At 42.2% G+C, this 25,077-nt stretch overlaps 1 protein-coding gene across 1 annotated transcript; it reads right to left on the bottom strand.

Annotated features, from left to right (window-relative positions):
- Positions 1-424: 424 nt before the first annotated feature.
- stk11ip (serine/threonine kinase 11 interacting protein) lies at positions 425-22,684 on the bottom strand. The gene is given in 27 exon segments (XM_063878002.1): positions 425-1,488; positions 1,582-1,799; positions 4,643-4,725; positions 5,758-5,842; positions 10,050-10,225; positions 11,151-11,248; positions 12,523-12,635; positions 14,404-14,656; positions 14,749-14,777; positions 14,780-14,902; positions 16,612-16,831; positions 17,646-17,756; positions 17,905-18,125; positions 18,209-18,679; positions 18,982-19,063; positions 19,162-19,323; positions 19,467-19,508; positions 19,804-19,893; positions 20,002-20,105; positions 20,491-20,620; positions 20,701-20,772; positions 20,854-20,961; positions 21,045-21,140; positions 21,254-21,328; positions 21,536-21,738; positions 22,256-22,323; positions 22,525-22,684. Coding segments are annotated over 26 exon segments (3,573 nt in total). The 5' UTR covers position 22,323; positions 22,525-22,684; the 3' UTR covers positions 425-1,347.
- Positions 22,685-25,077: the final 2,393 nt, after the last annotated feature.

The raw sequence follows: 25,077 nt of genomic DNA, 5'->3' as shown, positions 1-25,077 counted from the left end.
TGAGCAAAAAAAAAGAATGCTGTGTAACTACATCGCCATAAGTCTGATCCAACAGCCCTGACGTCTTCAGCAGATTTTTTAGCATTCCTTCACTGGTGCAGCTTTTAACTGCAGCCAGAAATAATGTAGCAATTACCCTGCAGAAGTGAGGCTGAAGTGGCTGTGCAGACTGCAGCTGTACATGCTATTGTGTTATCACAAATAAAGGGGTTCAAAATGATGTCACTCACAGGTTTCTGCAGGTTGATATTTAACATTGTGTCCCCTTTTTTGGATCCTTGATCGCGGTACAGTACATTTGCGTACACTAACATATAAAAGCAAGATATTATAGGTCGATCATTTATGATTTTCGAGTCCCATTTCTTGCTGCTAATGTGAGAAACTTACTATGTGTACCTATTCCGGAAAAAGAAACCACACGAAAACTACAAAGACATTTTTATCCCGTTATACACATGATACATCCACTGTGTGTTTTATGGTGGCATTTATATAAAAATAAAATACTTTTTGCATCAACCCATAATGAAAAAACAAAGCTAAGAAATGAATAAATTAAGTTTAGCTGGTTAATCTAAGCGCCACGTTTTTAGATTTACTGTGCATGGAGGTGATACGTACATAGATCACACCTTGCAGTGGCTACATACATAATGCTCAACATATTAATCAGAACCAAACACAAGGATTTATACTTAGTAATGAAAACATAACTGAGGACAATAAACACAAAGTAATACAACTTCATAAAAAACATCTGCTCCAAAGTTTTAAAGACTATACCTGCTGTTAATCTGATCAGAATGTCTTCTTTTTAGCCCACATAACACCATTCTGAACCATCACGAGACCCTAATTGGAGGGGGAAGGTGTGAGGTGACCTAGATGACACCCTCTTAAACCTTTCAAAAGCAACCCCAGCCTCGTGTTGAGCGCGTGATTTCCCAAAACGCTGCACCCTAAGTCCGAGAGGAAGGGCTCTGATTAATAAAGGGGGTGGGGAAGTCTTAAAGAAATCCAAAGCCCCCAAAACTCAAAATCTGAAAGACGCCACAGTGATTGAAGAACACGAGACACATTAAGGTGCGTTAAGAAACAAGGCACACTCCATTTGAGATGTGGAAAAGCAGGATGCTATCTGGGGGATCGGGAATTATGCAACCAGTGCTTTTGCAGGCTTGTGTACCACATGAATGAGTGCAATCATTTCCAAGTTGATGCCTTAAGAGGCTGAAAGCGTAATGGAAGCAGACTGTGCGCGGGGAGAAAAATAAAAACAACCTCGGCTCACGCTCACTAAACAGTTCCCCTCACACACACACACAGTTGAGCCCTCCCCCCCCATTACGCTGCTTTGTCTTGCAGGCTTGTGTGCAGTTTTACTCCGAACATGGCCTCCCACTGTGCTCTGACCCAGGCCAGCAGACCCTGCAGGAGCTCAGTGCTATCGGAGCGCACACACCACGTCTTCTCCTCTTTCACGGTCTGCAGGAGGAAGACAAAAGAATCACAGTTTAAAATGATCCTAATGTTGTCCTGAGAAGACTTGGTTTGTGTGTCTGTGCTTTGCGAACTCACCTCATCGTAAAGCTTGATATCCATCCTGCGCTGATCTGATGGCCACAGGTCGACTGAGCTCACGCAGCTGATAGGCAGCGTTTCTAAAATGGTAACGCTCCCACTGCTGGCTTCACTATTTTCAATGTCGTTTGGGTTTTTACACCACTGGTGATCCTCTTGGAGCAGGTACAGGGTTTCCCGGGTTGACAGGACTGTAAGGGGCGTCCAAATGTCCTCTGCAAGAAAGACAATAACATGATTTTTAGGGTATTGTTCTATCATGACGTGTTCTCCTTAAGACCACAGGAAAGAAAACATCCACATTTCACATTAATGTGTCTGTTTGGTCCATGCAAGTAGGTACATCTGCCCCTTATTCACCAACAGTGAGCAGTAAATATTCCTTTTTTGCATATTTAAACAAACAAGTTCAGAAAACATGTGACACAAAATAAAGCCAGAGAGGTTTAATGAAAAAGATCCTCCCTCTGATCCATCTTTATAAAAACCTGTCTGAGAATTCAGATTTGTGATGTCACAATATTTTTTGGGTCGTGCAACCATTAGCCTATAACCAACCGAGGTAACCCCCGCCCCCCTTATCACCTGAATCTCCTCCTAGAGCACCATCTCTTTTTAACCAATCACTTCTCAGTGGGGCGAGGCCATCAGGAGCTCATCGGCATTTAAAGCTCAGAATCAGAGCTTTTGGAACAGGGTTAACCTCCGATTTAACCGTCATGAAACACAGATTACAAAATGACTTTTCTGCTCATTTTATATTTCATAGCAGAAAGCTCCTGTCTTCAGTTGAGCAGTCAGAGGAAGAAGGCAGATCTAGGCATGCTAAATTACAGCACTTCAAATTCCACAGGCGTGCACAGCTGTGTGTGTAGCCTGCAGCTACCTTTGCTTTACGGAGCACTGACAGTGAGTTATAATGTGCATATGTGTGGACCACATGCACACAAGCGCAGTGTTCCGTCACTCATTTCAGTCAAACCGACGCCTTTATGCCTCGTTTAATGGGGATCTGACACAGGGGCCTCACGTCAGCCCACAAATCACACCCTAATAACATATTTCCCCGTGCTTTATTTGAAAGAAAATCCTTTCTATTCGCAAATACCATATGTGGGAGAATATACAGCGGGGCAAAAAAGTATTTAGTCAGCCACCAATTGTGCAAGTTCTCCCATTTAAAAAGATGAGAGAGGCCTGTAATTTTTACCATAGGTATACTTCAACTATGAGAGACAGAATGAGAAAAAAAATCCAGGAAATCACATTGTAGGATTTTTAAAGAATTTGTTTTCAAATGATTGTGGAAAATAAGTATTTGGTCAATAACAAAAGTTCATCTCAATACTTTGTTATATACCCTTTGTTGGCAATGACAGAGGTCAAACGTTTTCTGTAAGTCTTCACAAGGTTTCCACACTGTTGCTGGTATTTTGGCCCATTCCTCCATGCAGATCTCCTCTAAAGCAGTGATGTTTTGGGGCTGTCGCTGGGCAACACGGACTTTCAACTCCCTCTAAAGATTTTCTATGGGGTTGAGATCTGGAGACTGCTAGGCCACTCCAGGACCTTGAAATGCTTCTTACGAAGCCACTCCTTCGTTGCCCTGGCGGTGTGTTTGGGATCATTGTCATGCTGAAAGACCCAGCCACGCTTCATCTTCAGTGCCCTTGCTGATGGAAGGAGGTTTTCACTCAAAATCTCACGATACATGGCCCCATTCATTCTTTCCTTTACACGGATCAGTCGTCCTGGTCCCTTTGCAGAAAAACAGCCCCAAAGCATGATGTTTCCACCCCCATGCTTCACAGTAGGTATGGTGTTCTTTGGATGCAACTCTGCATTCTTTCTCCTCCAAACACGACGAGTTGAGTTTTTACCAAAAAGTTCTATTTTGGTTTCATCTGACCATATGACATTCTCCCAATCCTCTTCTGGATCATCCAAATGCCCTCTAGCAAACTTCAGACGGGCCTGGACATGTACTGGCTTAAGCAGGGGGACACGTCTGGAACTGCAGGATTTAGGTCCCTGGCGGCGTAGTGTGTTACTGATGGTAGCCTCTGTTACTTTGGTCCCAGCTCTCTGCAGGTCATTCACTAGGTCCCCCCGTGTGGCTCTGGGATTTTTGCTCACCGTTCTTGTGATCATTTTGACCCCACGGGGTGAGATCTTGCGTGGAGCCCCAGATCGAGGGAGATTAGCAGTGGTCTTGTATGTCTTCCATTTGCTAACAATTGCTCCCACAGTTGATTTCTTCACACCAAGCTGCTTACCTATTGCAGATTCAGTTTTCCCAGCCTGGTGCAGGTCTACAATGTTGTCTCTGGCCTCCTTTGACAGCTCTTTGGTCTTGGCCATAGTGGAGTTTGGAGTATGACTGTTTGAGGTTGTGGACAGGTGTCTTTTATACTGATAACGAGTTCAAAAAGGTTCCATTAATACAGGTAACGAGTGGAGGACAGAGGAGCCTCTTAAAGAAGAAGTTACAGGTCTGTGAGAGCCAGAAATCTTGCTTGTTTGTAGGTGACCAAATACTTATTTTACCGAGGAATTTACCAATTAATTCATTAAAATCAGACAATGTGATTTCCTGGATTGTTTCCCCCATTCTGTCTCTCATAGTTGAGGTATACCTATGATAAAAATTACAGGCCTCTCTCATCTTTTTAAAGGGGAGAACTTGCACAATTGGTGGCTGACTAAATACTTTTTTGCCCCACTCTATTGGTATTTTGTCATATTATAGGGTCACAAGAATCCCTATAATAGTGAGCTAGATGACCAAAATACAACTGAGAAGTATCTTGAAAGCTACCATAAATCAAAATGACAGGAGGACTGCAGAGGCTAAGTAATTAGCACTACAGCAATCATCACATACTGTATGACATGTTGAGTCCTGTAATCTGATCTTCCTTGTAACACGGTTAAGGTCATTCTCAGTAAGTGGGAGGAATGTAGAGGAACTGATATGAGAGAAAGCTAGAGATCTGGAAATGTAATGCAAAATGAGGTTTACAACATTTGTTTTTGGCAGAATAAAATCGTGTGTCACCTTGCAGAACAAAAGCCAGGATGTAGAAAAACTGCAGCTGTCCATCTTCCACGTCGGCCTGGATGTCTTCACACACCAGAGGCCTAAAAGATCAGAAGAAATCAATCATATCACAATAATAAAAACCAGTGCCAGTGTTTTCATATATAACAGGGTCTGCGGTGCTGCCATGCTGTCTCAGATGGAAGCACTTGAACATCACAGGGTGAACTCCCCAGTAACTGTGAAGCAAAGGGGATAATTGACATAATAATAGCTGACAGAGCTTGCATTGTGAAACCCAAGGAAGTGTGAGACTGCGGTTAGTGCTTCGCTGCTCATCAAGGCGCTGCTCTGATTCGTCTCCATTTATTTGACATCGAGCAGATGACAAATTGGGACGATTTGTTGAAGATACAAGAGCACGTTGGCACCTGGGTTAAGGGAGGAGAACGGTGGAGAGGACCCAAGTAAATGCACTCGAGTACTATTTAGTTTTGAGGTGCATGTTTACTTTTGTTTCCATTTCCTGGTCTACATCTTGGATGAAATATAGTAGCTTTTCCTCCACTCCATTTATCTGACCCTCAGTTGTTGAGCTTTAGTTTACATTGAAGATTCTACTTCTAGAAAGGCTGGTGTTACTACTGTCTTCGGCGTACTCAGTCCACCGCCCAAGCTGCAACAAATGTCTTACTGTCTGTTTATCTGGAATGTTTAATCACGGTTTATATCGAGCATTTTATTTGCCCACGTCCTTCTTCTACGTAACATTTCCAGGAACCTGACCACATTCCTTTTGAGTGAGAACTGAAGACAAAGCTCCTATCCTCCGTTTCAAGGAAAAACATACAAATAAAAGGTGTTGAGAAACTACTGGTGCATGAGTCAGGATGTGTAGCGCCACACATGGTATAAATTAAGATGTGGTTTACCCGCTAATTTAGTGGTGCCTGCTTTACAAATTGAAGTCCAAAAAGAAAAGGCTGATTGTAATCAAGCAAAGATGTGTGCCGTGTTAGAACTCCCTTTAACTTTTAACTACACGACGGTATTCAGACCACATCTTCCAGCATTTTAACAAATCAAATCAAAGACGGCTGCCATTGTCTCGTTGCATCTGGAGTCAGACCTACCAGAGATGGTGCTGAGGGTTGAGTCTCGTGGTGGAGATAGACTCCAGCTTGCTGTCTGATTTGTGCGCCATCTCGCGCACAATTCCTGAGGAAACGGGGACACAAATTATATAATTAGGTATGTGTAGCCACAATGGACTACGGTTTTGAGGCCTTGATTTTGGCATTTTGGACGTAGCCATCTTGTTTTGTGGAACCAGAATTGACTTCTAAATACATTTGGAAACTAAACAAGACATATTTAGGCGACCAAACTATTACAATTAAGAGTTATGGCCTGAAAACACACTTTGAAAGGGTTTAAGATGAAATACCAAAATAATGACGGCCCCAAAACCAAACTATGCTGACTCAACCTTTCAATCACAAGGTACCAAAGCCAAAAAGGTGTCTATTCTACAGTAAACTGGACCATAGTTTAACATCAGCATCATGCTGCGTTGAAGAACACTTCAAACTACTGATTGAGACTTGCTGGTTGGTTTCCTAGCTTCATATTAGTGCAAATTGCATGTCTTTGTGCACATGCTTAATGAGTACAATGAGCGATTTGTAGATGTAAACTTTGATATCGGAGAATAATGGTTATTTTTCACTATTTATATTGCTATTAACACTAAAATAATCAACAGATTAACCCATAGTGATTATATTCTTATTTGTAATATCTAAACAACCAAAGATTAAAACATATTTTAAACCAAAGAAGGAAAGGACATTTAGACTGAGAGTACTTATCAGCCAACCAGAGCTGCATTACAGCTCTGAGCCTGTTGAAACAGCTGTGAAGGTGAATAGCTGCGTGTAAGAAACACATCTGTGAGTAAATGGAAGCATGTGCGCTGACTTTCATCAGACGTTTGGGAAGAAATAGAGGATGCCTTTTAGATTCGATAGCCATTGTTGATTTTTTGATAAAACAAACTGTTACAGATTTCTGCGGGGTAAGCCTAGATCAGCATGGCAAATTGCAGGAATGACAGCATCTAGAAAAAACTTCCTTTCAGCTTTTGAAGGACACACACAAAAATCCCACACCCAAAACTACTTGGAAGCACAAAAGCCAAACTAATCTGAGACTCCTTCCTTCTCAATAAGTATCATAAAAAAAAGCCAACATGTCTCTAGTTGCAGGTGTAAGATTTCATCTCCATAGAACCTGTGGGTGAGAGCAGGCTGGGGACACAATGTGCCGTGTCACGCTCACATTTACGAATTGTAGCGTATCAGTGAGTGTGACAACAATACAGGGATAAGAGGGTATCTGCAGTGTGGCTCCGCACTCAGGTTACAAGACACAGAGTTATTTTAAAAAGGGACACTGAACGAGAAATAAGACCGTGATTAGCACTATCCTTCTTCTAAAGCAGCAAGGTGCAGAGAGCAGTCTCATGAATATCATTTTTCCACCTCAAAAAACCACATTCCTTTATTCCCAGAAGTGTGTTTATAGGTGTGTGTGTGTGAAGGCGTGTTTTTTTAAGTCTGAATACGACACAAAAACCCTTCCTGACCTCAATTGTGTCTTAGATGTTTCAAACAGGAACTATCTGATCAAAGAAGGAGCAAACAACACGAGGAATCTGACCATGGATTCAGTGCCAACTTTCCACCCTCATTTCATTTCAGTGTGTATTCAAAAAGGTTGCAACCCGTCTTGTACGTTCAGGAAATGGCAGAAAAATGATCCACAGAGGTAATCTCTCCAGAACAAATGGACTCGGTGATGAAAATGAATAAAAGCAGTTCCATGTTTAAAAGTCCGAAGACAACTGATGTCCTGGAGGGAGCCAAGTTCCACAAATGTTTGTCTGTTTTCCTCATAACTTAATTTATTCAACTCGAGATGAAATATCTCCTCCTTTTGAAATAAACGGACACGGTGAGTAAGCGTAACACTAACCAAAGAGTGTTAACATCTGTATTTTTCAAAAACTACTCTGAGGACAAAGCTAACTGCTAAAGCTCGCTCTGGTTTAAAGAAAGAATACCTTAAGATCCAGACATCCACTGACTACCATCCTTCATGCAGTTAGAGTATACAGTCAAAATAGTCTAAGATTTAGAATTGGGTGTAAAAATTAGGAGTAAAACTGGATAAAAATCAACGGGCCGACAACCACAAGATGTTGCATGACACATTTGAGACAGTGACTTTAGAACAACACACGGTAAGACATTAATTCACATTTCTTACTGCAGTGAACACACCAACTTTGCACCACAACACTTCTCTTTTCTGGAAAGCATTGTTTAATCTCTCACTGTTGAATTGCTAAATTGTAATGGATGCTGAAGGTTGCTGTCGGATCAAATGTAACATGCCCTGCTCTCCTTCTTGTGTTGTTTTACTGTCACATTCATGTCTGTAATCAGGCTTGTGATCGTTTCATTTCAAAACTGAAATGTTTGGTGGAGGCGTCAAAAGAATACTTGACCCTGAAAGCTCGATCACGATAATCTGCGTCTGAGGAGAAACAGTGGATGTCAGAGCAAGCTATTATAACTCGCATACACAGTCAGTTTGAGCGACGTGCCATCGAGAATCGCAAACAGAAGTAAGCAAAGGTTACAAAACGGGCACGTTCAGAACCCAGTTTGCAGCGAACAGGCTTTGATTGGTGCTCTGTTCTGTGTCAGTACTCCTGCTTCCTCTTGTTTCAGTCCCAGACTGTTTGGCTGCCTCCAACACCAACAACAATGCCCCCGATGACTTTCACACGGAATCAAACACCAAAGCGCTGTTTGATATGTCGGTCAGCGGAGACGGGACGGTATGAAAAGATTCAGCGGCATTTCACCCCGAATACATTCATCGCTCTCACAGAGTACAACAAAAAGACTGACGAGTCCCTCTCAACATGCCAACAAAAACAGAAGATCAGTAACACAAATTCTGGACTCTTTTGTCTCTCTTGGCTGCGGATTTCTGAGGTCTCGTGTTATTTCTCCCGTTTCAATAAAGCTGTGTCAGACTCGGTTAGTTTCGGAAATCCAGAACACTGTTTGAGTTTGAAGCTTCTCTCTGGTTCTCCGTCACTCCAGCTTTCATCTTGGTGCAGATATTGGACAATAGACAGTTTGTTTTGGTTAAGCTTTTCCGTACTTCTGACAGAATTCTACAACAGCTGTTTTGAGGTTAATTCGGCATTAGGAAATACAAAGTTTGCCATAGAAACAGCTTAGTTTGTCAAGGATCTAAGAAAATATGGACCTTGTGTACTTTATGTGTAGGTGTTTGGCACCAAGGGAAGGAAAACTATTATTCATGTTTTTGGACAAGTTCTTTGCTCTTGGTGAAAGCAATCTGGAATCAATTTCAGTGACAAAAAATGGCCAAAATTTGCTGCTTTTGAATTTGGATAGAAGTAAAAAAGCTCAGAGAGGACACAGCGGGGAAGCTAGGAAAGAATGAAGACATAAAGGGACAGGTAGGATTGGTGGGCAATACAACCCAACGCTTTACGCTGCCTTCGTGGCCTGGTGTCTTTAGATGTTCTACCGAGGGAAATAACGGAACATTGTAATGAATTAAAACCTTTTTGTGTCAAACTGAATGAATTGCTGGAAGATTATGTACACAACACTTTTCATGTTCTTCCAAGAATATTCCTGCTTGATTGTGTATGAGTGGAACCTGGACAGAAGCCCCCTCAGACAGCAGCTGAAGGCGGGGAGAAGTGGAAAAAGTGGAGACTGCTCTTCTAATCAGCGTGTCTGTGTGCTGCATTTAAAAGCTTTTTGCCTGTGTTCAATGTCTTGTACCCTTAAATCGTTAATACGAAACAGTAATTGGAGGAAAGTCTCTCCACTGTCTGTTACAAATGTCCTAAGATGTTTTCCTGTTTTCTTCACAGGCCTGGTGATTGTCAGATTCATTTTCCATATTTTTCCAGACATTCCAGGCCCTCTAATAAAAGGTTTTCCTCGCAGCCGCCGGTCCTCCCGTGCAGACGCGTTGGTGTGGCAGGATGTGCTCAGTTTGTGTGAACCCAATACAGAGGGGGGCAGAGCTCTGCGTCACGTCGCACACATATATGGTATGGGGGGGGGGGGGGTAGGTTGGGTTTCTGTGGCACAATGCCTGTGAGGGGAACATGCTGTTCTTATACCTGACTCTGGGATTCAACTATTTTAAAAAACAATTATTTTCCTTCCCCTCAGAGCTACCTTAGGATAATGCTTAGACCAGTAAGCACAGAAAGAACAGGGTCAGTGAGTTCCTCCCTCAAAAACGTCCTTTTATATGTTTTCCATACATTAAACATTGTGTTTGGCAGAGTTTCTGTTACCTGTCAGGAGGCCAAAGAAGCGTTTGCAGCGTAAACTGTCCCTCACGAGGAGGGTGTAGGCCACTCCCCCAAACGCCATGTGGATGCACTGCGAGCCAAGTCCCACCTCCAGGTAGCTGAGCTCCATGATTGGGTGGCTGTCCCGCTTCTGCAGCCAATCGGAGAGCTGGCCTCTGCTGGGAGGAAATCAGGCATCGGAAAGTGAAAATGTAGTCGGAGTGAAACGGATTAAATGGTTTACATGATCTCTGACACTTGGAGGTGTGAGTGCCAGAACAACACTTTAAAATGTGTTCCAAAGCCACAGTTTACTTAGTAGAATCACGGCAATCACTTATGCATTACCTTGTTTTTGTCAGATTTATATAAAAGTTCAAAACAATAGTTTGAAGTTGTCAAAAATCAGTTACTTTAATCACAAAAGTCCTAACAATAATACTTCATTTATCCTGTGAGTATTTGGTTTTAATGACCACTTTTCCATTATAGATTAAAATAAAGGAAGATAAATAATCATTTAAAAGTATATAAATATATAAATAAGGTAGCTAAAACAAGGAAGTGCAATACAAATATAGAATAACTGGAATAAATGTGCACATTTTCTTTAATATATAACATTTATACTACAATATTTAATGGTGTATTAGCCTTGTTTTATTTATTTGTGTGTCGTAGGAAAGAAAAAACAACACGAGGGGTTAAAACTAGCCGGAGGAAAATAAAAAGTCCACAGTCCACAGACACTGCGAGGTCAATGCTTCCTCAAGATGTGACCCAGAAACAGGTTATGCAATACAATCCACATCCTAACTGGAGAGTATGTGGAACAACACACCAGCATTAAGTTATAATTGTTAGCTGCAGAGTGGCGCCCTCTTTTGAACCGCTGTCCACTCCAGCAGGATTTAATTACCCCTTTGATAAATTGGAATGTGTTGTATAAATATCTCACAGGCTTGTCTTCAAACTGCCAGGATATTTGTGATGCATATAATACTGCAAGAATGCAAATAACTATACAGTGCAAGACACTTTGAGCCATTGTGCAACCTACTTTCTCATGCACGTGTGTGTATCCTGTAAAGTGGCTCGACTCACTCGGTTTCTGATGTCATTTCCAGGAAATAGATGCGCAGGTTCGACACCACAAGCAGGGAGGGAACTTGCCCGGGCTCCCCAAACTTCACAGCTGACATCTGAAGGCACGCAGTAAAAGGGATGCATGACAAGTAGGAAAATGCACATTGTCAGGAGTGGGTGTTGGAAAAAAAGTGCTGCTCCTCCCTGTGAATTACTGGAGGACTTGGGCAGGATATAAGAGGAAAACAATGAAGGGAAAAGGATTGCTGTTGAATTTGCATTATGAGAATAAAGTTGCACTATAACGCTTTTTGTGTTGATTATGAACATTTTAAGGATCATTTTCAACATCTTATCTTTACTCTAGACTTTCTGACTTTTTATTCTCAACATGTCATCTTTATTTGAGACTTTTTATAAACTTTATTTTCAACTTATCAACCGTATTCTATATACTTTGACCTTATTCCTCTATGACTTGCCAAAGTACATCATAAAAAAAATGAAACATGAGCAGTGTGTGAGTTTTTCACAGGCTCTATAGGAGTTTGAAATTGAACCTCTAGACCAAAGTCTTCCTTAATGTTCTCTATAACAATCCAAGAAGGAAAAGCAAGTGAACAGCGAGCAGCCCTGTCACTGGGTAAATAAACTGAACTAAGATGAATGGAGCGGGACCTCCTGCTTCCAGCTGTGGTTTGCTTGGTCCTGCACGGCTCTCTGCTCCTCGTCCAGGTGTCTGACAGAGAAAAGCAACATCATGCTGACTTGAAGAGCTCCCAGGGTGCGATGCATATTAAAAGAGGTCTCAGTGAATGCTGCGTGACAGCAGGGGGGCTGGAAAAAAAAGCTCCAGAAGAAGACGGAGCGTAGAGATTAACTGACTCATCTTGGCTGACGGAGATGAAACCGCATCTGAAGTGTAGCAGTATAAACTGTCACCACCCATTAAGCGGGAACCTCTTTGGCTATTAAGGAGATATGTTAGAGGATCTTTAAAAACCACAATGTCAAAAGAAGCAAGAACAGCACCATAAAAACATTACACTGCAGAATTTAGACGATCAGTCACAGGCAGCCACTGTTTCCTGCCTTAATATTAACCCCATAAAGATTAAAAGGCCCTGAAAAAACACAAATCTGTTCAGTCTGTTTTTCATTGTAAGCATTAGAGTCAAACATGAACATATAATCTTCTGCCAAAGCAGCTATTCCACTCTCAAGTGTGTCTTTTAAAGATACAGCTACAGTTAGTAGCCGGTTAGCTTAGCAAAAAGATTAGAAACAGCGATCCTGGCTCTGTTCTAAAGCTCATGTTCTGTCTTGTTTGTTTAATCCTTAAAGGCACTGTTGTGATAGCATGATGTTCCTTAAACTCCCTCTAACATACCTTAAGGAAAGAGTGAAGCTCTTCTTCCTCCTCCTCGAAGACCTCCACATCCAGGAAGAGCTGTAGCCGATGGTCCACCGCCTCATGGTCCTCAGACAGGAAGTCCAAATCATCTACGAGGAAAATGTAAAATTGCTGATCACGTTATTGATTCCCTCAATGATATCTCACATTAATAGTAAAGTTCTCTGGCAGAAATGGGAACCTATATTTCTGTTTTTATGACGACAGCTTTTACTGCAGCAGACGGGAGCATTAGCCAGCAGCCCTTACGCACGACGACATTTAAGAGCAATAAATCCACCAATGAACTGCACTGGAGGTTATTTCAGCGTTGATGGATGGTTAGAGCTAATCAGAAATGACAGGGTGCTGACCTTCGGAGGCCAAAACAAACGCATAGTCTTTCATTTGAAGAGTGAGCAAACAGCGATCGGATTAAAAAAAAGGCCTTTGAACTTTTACACACAATCCTTTTTGAAGGAGAAAACACAAAGAGACACATTGATTTACCCTAAGAAAAGAAAGAGCTGCTTCAGAAGAGACAACAATGGGAGCTCTGTGTCACGGAAAAAAGGATACTATATTTAGTGTCAGTGTTTAGGATGAGTTCACTGTCTCCAGACTTTGGTTTTAGAAACGAAAGATACAGAAAGCTGTTATTAGCCCTCCCTTTCTCAGACTTTCATTCCTCTCCCATCACTTCCAGTAATGATTCCAATCTGTCTTCCTGCACCATGTGGTTCATCTAAAAATGGCAGACAGATGTGCGGGATGCTGCCACAGAGATACAGAGCGTTCTGGAGGATTTCTGCGACGCCAAATCTCCACAAAATACTTCCCATCTCTGCTCGCTTTCAATTAAGAGTTAAATATATCTTTAGAGAGGGCTATGAGGCTGACGTAAACAGTTTCAACCGCACGCCACAGTCCATGTGTTTTACAATGACCATGTGAACAGCCGAATTCAAATCAAGTCATAAAATATCATTTATAATATACTGCTGTTTGGGCTTTCCTCCAATAAACAGTCCTGCCAACATCAAAACGTTATTATGGATGTTAAAAAGCCACAGCTGACAGGATGTGAACATTCAAGCAAAACTATTAACTGTTTCGGTGTTTTCTAGCTTTCCAAACGGGAGGATTTGCTACTTTTCTCCATTTTAGATCCCTACAAATGAGAAAAGGTTGGACTTTTGGTAACTTTAAGCTCTGAGATACGACGTTGGGCAAAATGTTGAGTTTCTTTACATCACATGCATCAAAAATGCAGTTCCCAATTGATAGGCTTCCACTTTATTTGGTTGGGACCCAAGCTTTGTTGAATTGTTGTAAACATTTATTCTCTGAATCTAATTTACCACTACAGCTGTTTTGTAGATTTATTCATGAGGCCTCTTTAGATGTTATGTTCTAAGTAGTTAAAGTTGTTACTGCTTAATATCGTGAATTAAAAATAGATGGGCAGCACAATAATTACCGCCGTCTCCTCACAATGGGAGGCTTAAGGGTTTAAATCCACTCACAGGCAGAACTGATCAAAGAGTGGGCCGCGACGTAATGTCTAAGGGAAAGTTGGGACACGAGTCTGGACCAGTTTGGAGCCTCACTTGTAAAAACACCAATCATTAGTTGGAGCTATAAAAAACAGGGCTTCTGCAGGGTTCATCGAGGTTAATTTAACAAAACACAGAATGAACTTTAATACCTGCATCCCAGTCCTACATGCCAAAGCCTAAGAGTGTAGTCAATCATTATTAACTACTAAAATGTATTAGACCCGGACAATTAGTGCCTTTTACATTTTAAAGCCTTCAAACTTCTACTGCCTTGATTTTGCTTTCATATCCCCTAAAAAAAACAGCTTTATCAACCCACCATTGGGGGTGGATCTTCCTGCAGGTGGTGCCTGGACTTCAGGGGGTGTAGCACCTGTAGCGGTGTAGCGGTAGCTCCCAGCCAGATCCTCTTTACTCTGGCACTCTGTGTTGTAGAACAGGCTGGAGGAATCCCCCTGAGCATCCCCGATGAAGAAGGAGCTCCCCTGGGCAGTGGTGAAGGCGGGGTCTTCAGTGGTGGTGGAAGCCTGGAGGATTGGACTGCCGCTAATACTGCCGTCTGTGTAATCCTCCTGTTGACATAGAGAGAAGAGTTGAGATTCTGGTGGGAAATACATTCATGGATGGACAGAAGAGAGATGTGCTTTAGTGTTTTCGGAAAGACCTTATTGGCACTCCGAGTGCCGGGTAATCGAGAAGATCGTCCTCACTCTCCAGCCTCGATGAGCGCTGGTTTGGGGTGCTGCTGTAGGGAGTGGACTGGCCATCCACATGGACGACATGATCGCTACCACATTCTGGACAAATATTCATTTCTCCTGAGAACAAAATGTGTAAAAAAAAAAGGTTATTGGCGGAGGCAACAAAACCTGAACACTGGACAAATCAATGTAAATCACTGTAAGCGCGATATTTGGTTTAGGAGAAATACACTAAAATATAATTCTGGACGAGCCTACAAACTGATCAGATCCGATTCAATCCTAGTTTGATCGTCCAAATAACAAAACATTTGTTAGCAGTTATGATATCGTAACAAGCTACCAATCAGTATTAAGCAATCCAAATGAGCAAAGAAGTAGGTATTATTAATTCAATATTCATAACAGTGATTTGTTATACTGTATTCATCAGAAATGTACAATTTGGCATACCTTGGCTTACCAATTCGAATGCAGGACATTTATTGAGTATTGTGCACTGTGCTGCAAGTACTTTCTCCACTGACTGCGTGTCAACCTAACCAAAAATATGAATGTCTCGTTTTTAAATCATCTGTGTCCATCTCTGCTGAAGAACACGAGAACAGTTTATCGATTCTGACAGCCAAACGACCTGTACGCACGAATATGGGCAAGCAACATGCTTCATTGCTAACAAGTTTCATATGAGGTGGACTTTTTCATATCTGCAGGGCATGTATGTCTGTTACCCACAAGCAAACAAATGTCTTAGTTTAGACACGTGCGAATGTAAAAAGGTATACAGCCTGAAACATGAACGCTAGCACAAACAAAGGCGCGCTGATCCATGAAATCCCCAAAAACATCTGCAGGACAAAGCCTGTGAAGCGTGTGCGTGCCGGAGCAGGTCTTAATGTTAGGTTTGGTCCACATGCTCGAGCGAAGCGTGTCATGTATCTGCTGCTAACTATAGAGATGCTTGGCAGTGAAAGAGGGGAGATAACTCCTGAGCACTCGTGTAGGAGTTTGTTTTGGGAAAATACGCAGCCTTCCAATGGGAACCTGATAGCTGAGTAGGAGTGCTTTGACGTCAAATCACGATAAACATTTGTTTCGTTTGCATGAATCGTTCCGGGTGTAAATGTGCGTCCTTGTGTTGGCCACCTTTCTGTCCAATGTTTCAACAACAAAGGCAGCTGACAGTGACGAATGAAAGAGGAGAAAAAATGAAAAAAGAAAATCGTGTAATGCTTTGTTTTTAGCCGGTTTGGAGTTTGTCGGGCTGAAGCATGACTCAATGTGCGTGACTCAGTATGAGGGATGAATTGGAAAAAGGCCTTTCAGCGTCGGGGCTGTGGCGGGTGTGTGGGATTGTTTGACATCTATGGATGATGGATTCAGATATAAACCGAGGCCAAACATCACATTGCTCGGGCCTGTGTTTCACCTACAGTTGTGCACAGATGGACGCTGTCATTTGTTTTACAGATTTCCTCAATATTCCTTTAAACATTTGCTTAGTGATAACAGCCCAAAAGATGATGATGCTTTAACCCCTTTTTCTTCCCCTTTCCACATATTTATTTATTTATTGATATCCTTGTTGTAGCTTTGTTCTTCTTTGCATGTTTACTTTGTACACATTTGAATTATTAGGATGCCTTTTAGATCTTGCCAGGCTCTACAGAGGAATTGGCAGTTGACTCACAAAAGGAAAAGAGAAAAAGCAAAGAAAATAAATGAAATATATTCCAACGGGAAATACAGATGTGTGAATGTATGTCAATATTTGTACCTTCAAATGGAAATCCTTTTAATTTGGTTAAATGAGTCGTCACTCTCACCATTGCTGTCGTAGTTGAACTGGGTCACCTCCTCCTCGCCCTCTTCCTCCGCGCTGTCCGGTAGCATGGCGGCCCCTCTCCTCCTCGCCACCTCCTCTCGGCCTCCTCTCTTGAGCGTGAACTCCTCTCTGCAGCGGAGGCACTGCAGTCGGACGCAGCTGGGACGGAGCTCGCGCTGCCGGTTCTCCTCCGCAACATGACTCAGCACGTCGGTTAAGGCCTAGACATCAGAAAAGTGGGGTTTTATGAACACTTTGTTATTACCGAGACAACTGAAGCCAATCAAACATCGACTAGGACTTTTTCACCAGCTGGTCCTAAAAGCTAAAATATATTTGGTTGGGCTCTCTCTGGCAAGTAAACATACACATAAACAACAACAATTTGCTTGTCAAAAGCTTAGGAACTGTAGGAGCAACATGAAACTTGTAAAAGGTTAAAAATGACGAGAGCTGAGGGATAATTTGAGGAAAAAATAAGCGTTGTAGGACATAATGTCCGAGTGATGCAGCACACCCACAATCAGCTATTGTGGCGGTGTTGGTTGTGGTTTGAAACTTTTCATTTAGAGCAACGTGTTTGTTTACGAAACATAAATCATGACATCCTGGAACCTGCCATTATAATTATATTCGGCGCTGATTTAATGTTAGAAGAAAGTGGTAAGCAGGGTAGTTAACCTGGAACACAGTGTGCTGCTGGATGCTGACAGCACACTCACAAACTAAAAGGTAAGAGGGTTTGAGTAGAGGACAGCCTGTGAGCATGATCAGGCTCGCACAGGGCGTCCTAAACGAGTGTGTTCTTTGACTCACTGTATCTATATGTGGGTGGGTGGGTGGATTAATCCCTCAGTGACTTGTTTTCCACAGTAGGGTGAACTTGTAATCTTGCCAGATTAAACCAGTCTCTTCTTTTGTTCCTGAAAGGAATCAAATCAAAAGGACCCCAGAGTGTGTGTGTGTGTGTGTGTGTGTGTGTGTGTGTGTGTGTGTGTGTGTGTGTATGACTTTCAGTTTCTGTGTGTTTTTAACCTGCAGTGCCTGCTGTGGGTCATCATCAAGCACGACGTAGCATCTCTTCTTTTTGTCCCTGCTGATGTAGGCGAAATGAAGCTCCACAGCTGGAAGCATCTCTTCTGTCTCCTGGGAGTGAGACAGAAAATGGATAAATGAAAATCTCAATACTGAAGAGGAAGCTCGTTTTACTTTCCTTCCTTCAAAGACATGATTTCACATAAATAGTATCAAACACAAACTCCACACCCTTACACCCCCACATCCCTGCTCTCACCCCTCGGGTCCAGGCAGCCTCTGTAGTCTCCACCCGAGCCAGGCTGTTGAGCTCCAGACGGCATCTCTCCCGGCCGCGCTGCATGTCCACCTCCAGCACCAGCCCCTGTTTGATGCGCAGGAACACCTCCCTCCTGTTCCTCCCCCTCTCCCCCTGGCCCTCGCCGTCTTCTTCCTCCTTGTCAGATAAGACACCCACAAGTAGAGGGTGACAGAGGTCCACTAAAAACCAAAAGGGGAAAGGAGATCAGAAGATGTTTTGCTGATTAGGCTTTGTGTTTTGATTTTGCAGTGCATCTACCTACCTCCCAGATCTTCCTCCTCTTCTTCTTCCTTGATGTCTGCTCTCTCCCCTCCAACCGATTTTTGGGAGCCTGGACTGTGCCCAGGGGAGCCCGGACTGTGCCCAGGGGAGCCCCCCACTCCCTCGCTCTCCATAGGGCCATCCACCGTGGTCTCATCTAAGGTGCTGTGCCATTGAAGGGTGGATTCTGTCTCTAAATCTGCATCAATAGACGTCTCCAATCTGGGCTCGGATGAGAGAAGCGGAGGGGGGAGGACTTCTGGGACTTCCGTCTGTAGACTAGTAGATGGACATGTGGTAATTTTAAGGCCGTTGGGGAGGGGTTGGCTCTGGTTGCTGTTGATCAAAGCGGTGGTAACAGTAGAGGGGTGTGCTTCATCTAGATGGTGTTGGTACCTAAGCCAATCCTCCCCCAGTTGATCTCTGAAGCTGGACATGCGCTCGATTTCCTGCTGGTGATGAAGCACAATGCCTGGCGGAGGAAGAACATATTAAATGCACCATATTAATATTTGTGTCACGTGTTCAGGAGAGGCCCTCTCCTTTCCAAATCATATAGAGTGATTAAACCTGCTAAGAAATATAGAATAAAGCAGCTTCAGGGTTAAAATATGTGTCTCTCCATTAGATACAGAAAGGAGTGGCTGCAAGCTAAGCGCTAACGTTTGTTTAGCATGTTTCTTTAAATAACTTCTGACATCTAATGACTAAAATCCTTGAAAAATCCGTGAAATGATGACAGCATCTGTTGAAAGACATGCTTTTAATACCCACTCTGAGAGGGGGAACGCAGCTTGGGCTGGTAGTCTGTATCGCTGGGCTCTGATATGCTAGCCCTTCGCACTTTCACTTTACTCTGAAACACAGAAGGATTTAAAAAATGTGTCATTAAGTAACGAAGGAGAAGTCATTATACACAAAACATTTGGCATTATAAAAAAGAAGCTCCCTTACTCTGGATTTCCTCTTCCGAAGGCGTGTGACTTCTCCGACTGACATGCTGTCACTCAGCTCCCCGGCACCACTTGACCCATCCTGGTTACTCCGTTCTGTCAGCATGGCAACAGGAGGTAAAGTGTGTGCCGGGCCGATCAGCTGGCCTTGTTTGGGCAGAACCTGCAAAAGAAAGTTGCTTAACCTTTATCTCACAAAACCTAATACACCTTTCTTATACTGGACATCATTTCCTTACACAATTGAACCAATTACAGACACAACGGTTCGGCACACTGGGACGATTACATGAGAGTTACACTTACTGACAACTCAGATGAGGACAGCGCGGCACCGTCAAGTTTGAGCTGGAAACAAAAACGTAGAAAAATAAGTCATGTGGAAACATCTGTGAGTTTTAGGCAAGGCAGATGATTTGGAGCTCTTCTGTACATTTACAGAGGCTGTGCTTTTATTAAATCAAGATGGACCAGCTTGGTGCTGTATGAGAAAGGCTCTAAAACATTAAGGCTGCTAAATTACAAAAAACAGGCATTATTTTGCTTTAAGATCTTGCCATTTTAAACCAGGATATTATCTGATATGCTAGACTTCAACTGCTGTTTTAAATGTACTACATAGTTAGCTCAAATTATTTCTCACTCTGGTCTTGGCAGCCTTAGGGGAGAGATGTCTGACGGTGCCGGTGCGATGTGTCTTCTGGAAGAACAGCGGGTTGCCCTCCAGGTGAAGCTAGAAGAAGACATTCCATTTGACAGTGCTTTGGTTCTGCTTTAACACGCTACGTAAAGTTTATATTTTAAGGGAAATAAATGTGTCAGCGTGTGTCAGTTTCCTTACTGTGTTGAGGCAGTGCAGCAGGGAGAGAGGAGCCAGCTGTGAGTGCTCCAACAGGAGGTTGTAGGCTAAGTCTAAGTGCTGAAGTGAAGACAACTGCTCCACACCTGTTAAACCACACAGGAAAAGATGGATTACATCAAGAACACGCAGTATAAACAACACAGATGCGTCGACATAAAAGGAACCCTGCAGCTCAAATTCTCATGCTGTTCTGCTCTGCAGTCCAAGCAGACATAATAAACAGGCAGGTGTAAGGTGATCTAATGTTTGACTGAGTGCTGATAAACACAATCCAAGAAAAAACAGATGGATTACAAAACATCTGGCACTGGGGAGTCACTTTGCAGCTATCAGCTTCCCGTTTTTCCAATGTTCCTCTTCAGTTTTTCTTGTCCCTCTGTGAATCTATCTCTGATCCGTCTCAGGAATGCTTGTTTATTTAAAAAACAACATGAGAAAACTCCCTGACTATGTATGAGTTGATTTCACCGTTAATAGTCTCCAGCTCATTGTTCCTGAGGACGAGTGTGACGAGTTTGGCCCTGGCACTCAGGCCCAGCGTTGGCGCCCTCTGCAGGCAGTTGTAGCCGAGATTCAAGTGTTCCAACTCACTCAATGGCTGAAGAAAAAGGCAATAAGGAAATAAGACAGATGCAAAACAAGGTGTGGTCACAAGCAGTTGAATTTTCATAAACAAACCTTAAGAAATTCAGCAACCTCCTGAATGTGGTTATGGCTTAAATCTAAGGATTTCAGGACGTTAAGTAAACTCTATGGAAGAAAAGGAAGGTTAAAGTTAGGTGATGATCAGCTCATATGTCAGTAATGATGCATCTATGTGTTGTTCCTCACTAAGGACTGGTCAAGGCAAAGAATAGAGTTGTAGCTAAAGTTGAGTGTGTGCAGCTCCAGCCAAGGCAGTGCAGAGCTAAGGTCTCCTCCACACAGGGAGAGCAGCTCCTAAAAGAACACAGATAAGTTACTTTTATTACCCTAAATACATCCGACGACAGTAAGAAAATATGCTGCAAAAATGTAAATACCTCAAGGGAGCTGAGGCTCTTTGAACATTTGAAGACCTCCAACTGGGAGTAAACTCCTCTGAGACCCTCCAGACAGTGTGGAGGGATTCGCTTTAGCTACAAGACGGAAAAATAAAAATGTTTTCAGAACAAACAGAGGGATTAAAGCAGAAGCAGGGTCAGAATACAGGAGATTGAGGGAATGAATGCAGTCAGGGTTCATACACTACCTCCAAACACTTCAGAGACTTGAAGGGGAAGATTTTCACCACAGACTGCAGTTTTACCCCTGGCGGGTTGGTGAGCTGCGTTCAAAAATAAAGACACACCACATGTCATTAATTAGTACTACAGGAAGGGTACCGGGACATAACTGTTCAAGCAACTGTTACCACTATTAATGTGCCCTTGTTGATGTTGCAAATTAAGCTCCTGAGATGCAGGAATAATTTCAGACTCCAGCAAGTATTATCAATATCGTATTCAATTAATCAAACTCATTTTAGGCTTACCTTAAGGGAGATGGTCTTTTGCAGCACGTCAAACAGGAACTGCAACTGCAGCAGAGAATCAGTTTCCGCAGGGTGGGAGGGCAGTGCAAGGAAGCCATGCTGCTGGCTCCTGGACAGCAAGTACTGCTCAAACAGCCGAGTGAGCTGCTGCAAGCCGGACGCCTGCAGGGTCAGTGTGCTGCTGCCGTCCAGCACCAAGTCGCCTGGAGGTTAAGAGAGACCATTTAGTTATCTCAAAATAATCTAGAAGTACATTTTAATCTGCAGCAAATTGCAACAAGTGTTAAAGACCACATGAAGATATTCAAAGAGGTTTCAGCCACTGCTAAATTAATTCAATTAGATGAGTGTTGACCTACGGTACATAATTACAATGTTATCGGTGCTGACAACCCAACATATTTATCACCAGGTTTGTGGATTGTTATAGTAAAAGAGGCACTTGTGTTGTTTCTGAGCAATGTCCAAGCAGGACCAAAGCATGTCATCAACATCAGACTTTCAGATTTACAAATAAAGACTTACACATCATGCTTGAACATTGTTTTAATAGGTCCCTGTCTAAGTCAATACACCCAGACAGAACACCCAGCTCTTGTTTTGGTTCCATTGAGCAGGTGGAACCTCAGACCTCAGTTCACTTTACACAACCTTTTTGCCGACTAAATGATTTTGGTTTGCAGGTGCACTTAGGGTTAAGTGAATAAGAGTGTAATTTACCATCATTTCGGAGCAGTGTGGCCAAGCTGTGTACAAGGGAGGACTGTCCACTGTGAGGTGCAGCCATCCTGAAACAAGGCATTGTGTTAGCACGACAATATATTCACATAAATAAATAACATTTCCTTCTTTAGCAGCTGATAAAAAAACATGTTTAAGGTCAACGCATTTTAGCATGGTTGGTTAGCGTTAGCATTATAAAGCCTGCACAGTCTGAGGCTAACATTAGCTCAACTAACCGTCGTTAACTGGCCAAAAAAACAGCATACCTGTGCAGTGACAGCAGAACAACGGATAGCTAACATACAGTTTAACTTCGAGTATGCAGGACTAAATCGTGTTCATTGTTGAACCTCAGTACAAGCAACGTCTCAGTGGTATTTTGTGTGTGTCAAAAAGCAGTGCACGGTAATGTTGACATCTTTTCATCACATGATACATTTCCGGCTACGGTGGCCACGAGGTAACAACATGGACGGTCTCTCAAAAAGTCGCAACCAATCCCCTCTGTAGATGTTAACCGTCAAACAATTAGAAATCACTGTTTGTATTTGTGCTTAGGATAAGAGTTTCATTAACAGCTGCTTGAAAGGCAATAAAGTAGAAACTACCCAGCTCTAAAAACGCCTGTTTTTTCAGTGTTTCCCCTTATACTGCTTGACAAATGCTCTCACATCTAATAAAATGTATGGTTTTATTATAAATACATAAGATGACTCCTTCAAGCAGTAGCTTAATCTTTAAATCACATAGAAATAGTACATGTCTGTGCTGCTTTTGCACAGTTTGTTTATGGTGGTGCTGCATTTGAACACTTACCGCAGGTGGCCACTGGGTGTCGCCCTTCAGCAAGACTCCCAGACTTTACAAAGCATGCATACGTGATATGTGCCAATACAAAAGTCCAGTTGAGTGCTCACTACGGCCAGCAAAGACACTGAATCCATCTAACCATTCATTAAAAAGCAAGCTGTTGCACCATGCAACAGCTTTAAAGAAAAAAGAAAAGGCGATTGAGGTCAAAACTCGAACGTATGAACTCAAAATAGGTCTACACAGGATCTTTTATGCCTCTCAGCTTTGAAGTCCCAGGTAGTAGGGCACTAGCTTTGTGGTGGCTGAGGTTTTTACAAATTCCATCTGTCAAATTTACCAACTTGAGTCTCATACCACATCTGCATGTTGGCAGCTGTTGGTCAAACCATATCCGAGTCATGGCACCAATGAAACATGGAGATGGGTAGCTGGTTGGCCAAAGAAAGTGAGTGTTACTAATGCTTTACTTTACATGGCTGAAGAAAGTGTCCTAGTTTCAGAATAAAGGAGACCAAGTCTGTTTGTAAAAAGTTAGTTTACTGAAATGCCTTGGTAAAACGCTTTTACTTAGAAGGTACAAACTTTGTTAGCGGAAAAACAGTTATGTCAGTGAATAGTGTAATACTGACATCAGCATACAACCAGGCTAAGAGCGAATTAACTCAACACATTTGCAGAGCACTTTTTAGCAGGTCTTTATTTTGTCTCTTTGGGGAGTACGTAACGCTGTGGCGGATGCTTCACAAAGATTCGCATGAGCAAATAAAGCAAAAACTTTCCTAATTTGCTCATGCATCACTTTGTTGCTAAGCAGCAAACAAACAGACTTACACTTGGACATTCACATACAAAAAACACACACATAAGCATTTTTCCACTTGGGACTTGTGATGCCAACATTTCCATGTAAGGATTTATGTACTGCAATTTGGTAAACATTTCCATTCAGTGAGATGTTGCACATTGCACCCGTTTGTTAACTGTGCATGCATGAAAGCTAGTTTTCTTACCCGTATGAACTCTTTCCTTTGCAGTTCAGATACAACAAGGGACATTTAAATGTAGCATATAAACACATAACCAGCTGTTTAGTCGATGTAAGTGTGACTTCATTTCTTGCGTTCCCACTAATCAGATGATGAATTACTTTTCCAACCCCCGTACTCATTGCCTGTACTTATCTAATCAGCAGTCCAAGCAAAGGGAGCCTTAATTAGGTGTAATCAAAGCCAAACACTAAACAGCACACTCATTCGTTATCAAAGCCTGAGAAATGAACGTGAGGATGTCTTTAGGGGCCTGTTTCAGTTGATAAGAGCCAAAATTACCGTAATACTAAACCTAGCTGTGTTTGTTTTTGGAATATGCATTTTATATGTTGCGACAGTCGTGAAATGATTTGCTTAAGCTTTATTACATAAGGTGAAACACGTTTTAAAGAACATTTAGGGGTGAGACTATGCTGGATTTGATCGCTGATTGTCAAAAACACACTCACAATCAGATGTTATGCAATCTTCCAACATGAATTGCCTGGTAATTTATGTCACCACTAAATCAATCAGAATTCTAGTAGTTGGCCTATTCTGCTGCACTTTCAAAGTGAACAGTGAAATGTATTCATTTTTCCAGTTAGATATTGGTGGTTTTTTTTAATTAGGGGCATTCTCAGACATTTGCAAAGAATCCTGTTAAAGTTTATGTTAAAAAATATGATTAATCTTTTGTTTACCAGAGATGTGCTCACATTCTTTTGGAAACATGTCAAACGTCAGGAAAAAAGCTTTTAAAGTGATTAATAAACCACAGAAATAACAGATGTAACCCTACTTTTTAATATTTATATGAGCAACTAATAGATGATTTATGAGCCACTTCAGTTGTAAACACATTTGAAGTGTTTAATAATGTCTTAATCACCAACTATAACTCATCACATGAGCTTAATTTCTCTGCTGAAATGGCTTAAAGGCTGGGCAGGACATTGGGTCTAGCTGTAGGAGATG

This window comes from Eleginops maclovinus, chromosome 24 (genome assembly GCF_036324505.1).
Source record: "Eleginops maclovinus isolate JMC-PN-2008 ecotype Puerto Natales chromosome 24, JC_Emac_rtc_rv5, whole genome shotgun sequence".
Classification (NCBI taxonomy): domain Eukaryota; kingdom Metazoa; phylum Chordata; class Actinopteri; order Perciformes; family Eleginopidae; genus Eleginops; species Eleginops maclovinus.
The sequence above is the reverse complement of the archived record's forward strand: the minus strand, read 5'-3'. Positions and strand labels throughout refer to the sequence as shown.